The 7,849-nt window shown below is 42.6% G+C and overlaps 1 protein-coding gene across 1 annotated transcript; it reads right to left on the reverse strand.

Moving 5' to 3' along the window:
* Positions 1-5,818: 5,818 nt before the first annotated feature.
* Positions 5,819-7,636, reverse strand: LOC100487812 (galactoside 2-alpha-L-fucosyltransferase 2). The gene has a single exon (XM_002942490.5). It carries the CDS (start codon positions 7,614-7,616, stop codon positions 6,591-6,593), a length of 1,026 nt encoding a protein of 341 aa, XP_002942536.3. The 5' UTR covers positions 7,617-7,636; the 3' UTR covers positions 5,819-6,590.
* Positions 7,637-7,849: the final 213 nt, after the last annotated feature.

Genomic DNA, 7,849 nt, shown 5'->3' on the forward strand with positions numbered 1-7,849 from the left:
TAAGGCTAATGTCACATGGGGCAGATTCTCTGCCTGCAGATAAGCTCAGTCTCATTGAGTCATTGCTAAAGATCCTTCGCCTTCATTCCCCTTCCGTCCTACCACCTCTCTGCTTACAGATTGGTAGAATTGGACATCTGCCCAGGGAGCTGGGGTCAATAAGACACAACTGAGACCCCACAAGACTTCACCTGGGGCAGTTTTGGTGTAAACAGAGGCCACACTAAGCCAAACTGATAGGGTACTAACTATTTACCTTTGTGATTACCTTGGGATTCACCAAAGAGTTAATTACACATTGGCTCCTGCCCCTCTCTCCATGGAATTGCCCACCAGAGCTGCCTTCACATAACGGACATACAGGGCTTTATTTACAAATCCCATGTGGGGTGCACCCTTAGGTGCATGGGCACTAGAGAAAACTCCCCACATGCCATCAGTGCAAGCGTTACAATTATGTGACCCATTTGGGCGCCTGTAGGCAAAGAATCTCAGTATTCAGTGATAGTACATAGGGTTCTGGCAGGAACAGCCCTGGGCATTGCTGCTGTATGTGGGATATTCCCAAGGAATCCTAGGCTCGGCTGCTGAGTGTGGCTGGTGGCCAAGTCCTGATGGTCGAGATTAGGCTCCCAAGTTGGCTATGGTCCTTTAACTCTCTCCTTGCAAAGTCACTGACACATTTATAAGACGTTATGAACACTTAGTGCTTGTGTTCAGCCACAGGTTTAATCAGAGCAGAATTAAGATTTTTCCAGGGAATCTGTTTATATCTGTAATAAACTGACAATCAGAACCCACAGTGTGTGGGACTGTGCTTGGAGGGGACATTCAGTAGATGCAGTTTGCTTGGCAGCCAGCAGAGGGTACCTGCGCAATATATTTGTACCCAGTGCGCCTCTGAAGGTCACTGATGTACAGAGGCAAAATGAGGACGATGAGGCTCAGTTAAAATAAATGCATCTGCATGCCAGACTGGAGTACTTTCTTTATAGCTTTACCCAGCAGGATCTGCAACTCACCTGTAATACCAAATACTAAATTCAGGACCAGTCATCTATACATATCTATATATGTGGGCCATGTAACTGCTTCCAACTTTTGGCTAATTCTTGCACAATACACCTTAATGAGCTGTCCCAGGTTGGTGAATGTGGCCTGGCACCAAAGCCACAGATTTTAATTGTCCAGTGTGGAACTGCTGAGTAGAACTGAGGGCGCTGAGTAGAACTGCATTGAGTAGTCACATGGTGGCTGGAGCACTGGTGAGCACTGCGGGTACAGCTGCATGGATAAGGGAACTGCAGAAAGGAAAGGCTAAACCATAGCTGCCCAATAGCCCCTGTCTGTGCAGGTTGGCATCAGCTGGCATACATCTATATTTGCATTTTAGTCATTAGTGCATCAGTGTCAGGATGGGACAGGTATGAGCAGAGAGGTTACTGGTTGTACCGCCAGCAGGAGGCCCTGATAATCTTATGAATGAGCTGATTTGCTCTTTATTGACTGAGGAATCAAGGCAGGGTGTTGGGAGATTTGGTGTTTGGCAGTCGATAGTTTGTGGGAGCTGTAGTTAAACAAGAGCTACATATATATATATATATATATATATATATATACTCAAAGCTGTACAGTTTTGCTTTATTATCCCACAGTTGATGCCCGTCTCAGCAATCTGTGGGGGGGGGACAAGGTAATCAGTTTACTTTCCCACTGCTGCTCTGTGTTGTAAGAACCTGCCGGCCATTTATGTTCAGGATAATGAGCACCAAGGCTGTGGGGCGGTGAATAAAGTCCCTCAAGTGCAACCTGTCACTCAATTCCTACAGGGTGTCTACCTAGCTCCCTCAGTTTGGCTCTAATGCACCCCAAAAGTGTATGAAAAAATACATGAAAATGGCCACATCTTTCCCTGGATCCACCCAAAATTCTGCCCTTTTTCCAGTAAGCCATGCCCATTTCTGTCGGAAGTGACAGGATCCCTAAGGTGCCGTTTGTTTTTCAGCAGTGCAGCCCATGGGGCAGGGTATATAGGTATATAGTCAGGGTCGGACTGAGGGGATGCAGGGCCCACCGGGGCTGTATGGCCACCTTAACATTAAAAGGTATAATAGGCTTATTAGTGCTAAGATATTATGTACTTCTGTGTAGTATCACAGTCCTGATGCAGTCTCCTTCCTTACCTATTAATCTGGCTATACATGTAAAGATCTCACGTTTGGTAACGTGGGGGGGGGGGTGCAGGCATATTGGACGATACATACTCAGGAGACCAAAAAATCAGTAAATATTGCTCCTTTCCCTTGAGCCACCATTTAGTGATGGGCTGTGTGCTCCCTCAGAGATCAGCTGACAGGAAATTATACAGCTCTACCTGTAAGGGCCGACTAGGTCTGTTTAGTGCTGCAACCCAAGCCAGTCCTCTACCAACTTTTTTAAAACCATGCCTGCCCTGTCCCCTTCTGTAAGATCATGAATGATGGGTCACTAAAATACATTGAATGTGGTTCTTGGGAAGGCTCACCAAGCGCTTGTGACCTGCCATTGGGGTTAGTTTGCAACCCTATCCAGCCTGTGGGTACATACCTGGGTCCTGCTGGTCTCAGGCCAGCCCATGTACCACTGGTGCTTGTGCCTTGCAGTGCTGGGTCTGAATTCAATTCCAGCCCATAGATCCCTGTGTCTGTGTTCCCACCCACACTCTAAAAAACATACATGCATTTGTCTTAGAGGCTTTGCATACTGGCAAAAGTGATTTGGGATTCTGGGAAATACTTTGCTGCAAGGCCCCTTTTTTTTGCTGCTAGCAGTGGCTGTGGGTCCATTTCTGGGCTAGTGGGCTGGGCTGCTGTTTGGCTCCATTAAAAAAATGACATCCCTGAAGGCCGTGTACCTGGGAATTAAATTATGCAGATACTTATACCTTTAATTGGACTAAGACAGACAAATAATAAACTTACCTATATCAAGCAATGTGCCCCCAGTAAGCCAGGGAGGTTATGGATGTGACAAATGCTTAGGAGAGATGCCAATGCTTTACTCGTCAGTTCTGTAGAGCTTGGTGAAGGGGAAGAAAACCTAGAAGAGTCAAGTGGTAGGGTTGCCACCTGGCTTGTATTCTACTGGCCCTACAGGGCTGGAACATTTAATAAAGCCAATACTATAAATAGAGGCATTTAGATTAAATGATTTCATAATACAAAGTTGATCCAAGTTCATATTGGGAGACACATTGAAAAGGATGTTTTGCTTATGTCAATCTCTGGATCAATTACAAGTTAGGCAGGTTCACTTGTGCCTTCAGTACTATGGGCCAGATTTGATTCCATGAAAAAACGCCATTTTATGGTTTATAATGTTACATTTATGGACATAATTCAATTTGAACACTTCTCTTAATTCAGTTCCAGTTTTGTCCCATAGACTTCAACAGACTTTTTATTTGATATACAATAAGAAAAGCTTTTTCTATGGCGAACACCCAATTAGGCCCAATTAGGACTATATTCAATTTGAAATTCACTTTTAACTTCAAATGACTTGCCATGAGAAAAACCAAGGCCTATTTTTCTTATGGAATGGAATCCATTGGGCCAGATTCAATTAACTTGAGAAAACTTTTCTCTTGGTTGATCATGTTAAACTCCATTGAACTACATAGAAAAGTCTGAAATTGAATTAAGAGAAAAACTTTTGTCCTCAAATTGAATCTGGCCCATTTTTTAATTTCATGAAAAAAATTATTTTTTGGTGCATTATGTGAAAACCTGTGGGCAAGTTGTCATGTGATAATCAGTGAAATATGTTATTCTCATGGAATTACATCTGGCTGTATGGGAAAATCTGTAATGGAACTAGGATTTAAGTTTTTGTAATGGAAATGAATCTGGCCCATAAGTGTCACACTCATGGGGAAACCTTAGATGAGTGATCCCAACCAGTGGCTCGGGGCGACATGTTGCTCACCAACCCCTGTAATGTTCCTCCAAGGGCCTGGTGCAGTAACCCATAGCAACAAATTAGATGGTTGTTTTTTAAACAGTTGACCAGTAAATGCTACCTGCTGATTGGTTGTGATTAGGGTTGCCACCTCACCCCTTTCATACCGACTGCATATTGAATCCATGTCATGCATGTCTAGTTAGCAATTAATGTAGATGCATGCTGCATGGCTGCACAAAAATGAGTTCATTCTGCAGCATGCATCTAAATGATTTGCTAACTAGCCATGCAGGATGTGAATTCAAAATGTGGCCAGTATTAAAGGGGTGAGGTGGCAACTCTATTTGCCTCTTTGATTTTATGTTACCAAGTGTCACAGAAAGATGTGACTGTGGTGGGACGTTGCTTTCATATTATCTAGCGACTTCATATGTGTTTAGTATGTGGTAAATATTTAAAGTCGTGTTCTAAATAAAAATCTGCAGTTAATCCTGTTTATTGTTTTTATGTTGTGAAGCCGTAAGCCTTTTTATTTTATTTTACCTGTTTTTCTGGTTGCTAGGGCTTAGTTACCCTCACAACCACACAGCATTTTGAAAGACAGAAGGGAAGAAGTATAACAGAGAGCCTGAATATAAGAAGATAAGGTATAAAAGTATAAAACTAACTATAAAATGGAAGCCACAAATTCAGTCAAGTTTTGGTTGCTGTGCTCTGTGAGCCCCGACAGCCAGACAGCATTTTCAGTTGCAGGCCAGAAAGAAGCAGAACAGGAAGGTTAACAATATCAAATTACACTAGTCTAGTCTTGTTAAAAGAGAAAGAAAGGTAAAAACTAAGTAAGTTTTATCAGAAAGGTCTATGTAAATACAGCCATAAGCACTCACAGAAACGCTGCTCTGAGTCCTCTATCAAAAAGAAAAACAGGATTTCTTGCCTCTTTTGTGTAAACATGATGTTCCAGTGTCTGACTTCCTCTCTCAGAAACATCCTTAATTCCCAGGGCCAGAGTCTGCGCAGCTCTCTCCTCTCTCCCTTCTGCTGCTCCCCCCTCCCCCTGTTCAGGCAAAGCATCGAGAACACTCATTGATTGATTACATGCAACTTGATTTGAGGAAAAACATGGTGGAAATGCAAAAATTTGAGCAAGTATTTTTCTGAAACCTCAAATAGTCCAAATTTATTAAAGGAAAAAAAAACTTGTAAAAAATGTAGCAAATAGCCCTCCATGTATCAATACCCAGTCACCTGGTGTTCAGTGTTGTCTCACAGTTCACTATCCTACTCATTCTGGGGAACCAAACCCATAGTACTTCTCCTCGTTGGAGTACAGAATTGTCTCCTCCAGCCACCCTACACCCGCCTCACCCTCTCAGAGCATGCTATATCATGGGGGGGTCTCACATTTCTAGTTCTCATTCATGGGATCCTTCTATCTGACTTCCACTGAGGTGCTCTTCTTCCTTAGGGGCCTTCTTCTTCAGACTCCCAAGTTGCCTCCCCCATTGAGTGGAGACCAAAAATGACCAGGTATCCTGGTTTAAATAATGGGTTGTACTATATAAAAACCCCTGGGATTTCCCACAGGGCATGTCTAACATAAGGGGAGGTCTCACAGAAGGGGAAGATCCCCCTGAACATCATCTCGTCTAAAGTCTAAACTGTTTTTTGCTGCTTGTAAAATGGAGTTTACAATGATCAGAGTAGAGTAGTTGCCCTTAGTAGTCCATCTTGGAGGGCACTAGTACTCTCTCTTTTTGCAACACAGGCCCTGCAGCTGATTGTAACTAAGATATTGTCTCTGACTGTAAAGCGTCACAGTATTTATTGATTATACTGATACTATTTACACCACACCTTTACATTTGTCTAATTTTAGCTAGAAGATAATGTAGACATCTTTTATCAATGTTGCAAACAAACACAGTTGCTGGGAACTCTGCAATAAAGCACAACATTTATTATTACTACCAATAAAATGTTTCATTAAAATAATGTAAAATCTAAAGCATAGACTCAGTATATAATTAGTGTAGCTTCTTTACCTTATAGAATAAAGATTCTAATGGTCCCAGTAACAGTAACCTATTCTCCTGGGTGGGAGAGTTTTCCTATTGGCCCAAGAGGGTTATGATCATTGCCTGCTCATATTTAATACAGTAAGTGGAAACATGTGACTCTTCCTCTTTGGCCTCCTCCTGCTGAACAAGGTGGATGCTGCTGAGGAGCCTGAGACATAAGGCCCCAGAAAGGAGCCATCACTTTATTGAAAGTCAGGGGACAGGGGCCCTGTAAAAGAGGCAATAGAAAGACACAGGCTACTAGCAAGGGGACTAGGACACTCTAGGAGTATAAAACAGACAGATATAGCTATGGAAAGCAGCACTGAGCTCCTCTTCTGCACATTACACACGGTGATTCTTGGTAATCGTCCGAAAATGTAGAAGGAGGCATTTTTCAGTGATTACCTGGGATGACTGGGATGTGATGATTGAAAGGTAAGTGACGATATGGGCATTGTCCGGTGCTTCATTGCCCACCAAAGAGGAAATTATACACTGAGCACTGAAGCACCCCGCGTGGCATTGCACTAAGCCTTGTTTTTGATAAGAAGGGTGGTAGATAGATAGATAGATAGACATTTCATTTTATGGTGTCTTTTTTCTGAGAGAAGACAGGTCTGCAGGAATCCCAATCCAGTCAGGAAGATAAAAAGTTTCAAACTGGAATGTTTTGTAAGAGTGTGATTCTGGTAAACTGAAATTTGCAAGATAAACTGTCTCTCCTCCCACCAAGTATCCTGCCCAGAAGCCAAATGTCCCTATGCTCATAATAGTGTGGTTACAGTGAGCAAGAAGGGAAAAGTCTCTGATAGGGGAACCTTCTTTCCCATCTCCAGTAAAGTGAACATCCCCAGTGGAATTATCAATATTCTCCTTGCACCAATCCATGCCATTACTGGTTATAATAAAGAGAGGGTTTTCATACTTTGCTCTGAAGTAGTCCATGGCCTCTTTGAAGTAGGCCTCATCACCGACAACCGCTTGTCTGCCAGGCATAAGCTTAACATAGTCTCCCCTGCGGACATGCACGCCAATGAAGGTGACATTTTTCCTATCTCCCTGTACTTTGTAGAGGTAGGCATTGGTCTCCGCTGCAATAAAGTCATGGAACGTGAATTCCCTGAGAATCTCCTCCTGGATGTGATGGAAGAAAGTCCATGAGCAAGGGTTGCCACTGAGTTTAACATAATCTCCTTGGATGTGTTTGTACTCTGGGTACATCCATTGATGAATCTTGACGATCTTCCACTTTATCCTTTGAGCAACCTCACTGTGCAACACAGGCAGGGTGATTCTGAACATTTGTGATAGCTGCTCGTGCATTTTAGGAACAAGGTAAGCTTGGTGACCATTTAGCTTTGCAAGAGCATAGAGGGTTGCATATTCCATCATCAGATTTCCTAAACGCCCCAATGGTTCTGCTGTCCACATGCCTGCACTAAGTTGGTTGGTGATCAAATGCTCTTTACTGTGATCATCAGAATATTCAATATGAGTGTAATTATTAATAGACAATGTCTGTCTTTCTTCTTTGCTGTTCGAATAATATATGTAGGAGGATATACTGAGTGATATGATGACTATTACACCAAAAATGTTCTTGGAATTCATACTTCCAGGCCGATGTTTCTAACCTTAAACACAGAAAGAAAAGTACATTGGCTAAAGATTAAATATGCCCTTTATATACTGAGGGGCAGAGTTATCATTGTTCCTTTTTTACTAAGCTGTAATTATGGTTGCCTCTCAGTAAAAAAAAAAATCTGCATTTCAGATTTACAGTGATGATCTGAGGGTGTGCCCAACCCCCTGGAAGCCTTTCCGATGCCCCTCAACTTTTCAGC

Source organism: Xenopus tropicalis, chromosome 7 (assembly GCF_000004195.4).
Source record: "Xenopus tropicalis strain Nigerian chromosome 7, UCB_Xtro_10.0, whole genome shotgun sequence".
NCBI classification, from domain to species: domain Eukaryota; kingdom Metazoa; phylum Chordata; class Amphibia; order Anura; family Pipidae; genus Xenopus; species Xenopus tropicalis.

Excerpts from the sequence above, each read along its gene's own strand:
- LOC100487812 (XM_002942490.5), bottom strand. The coding sequence starts at position 7,616 with ATGAATTCCAAGAACATTTTTGGTGTAATAGTCATCATATCACTCAGT.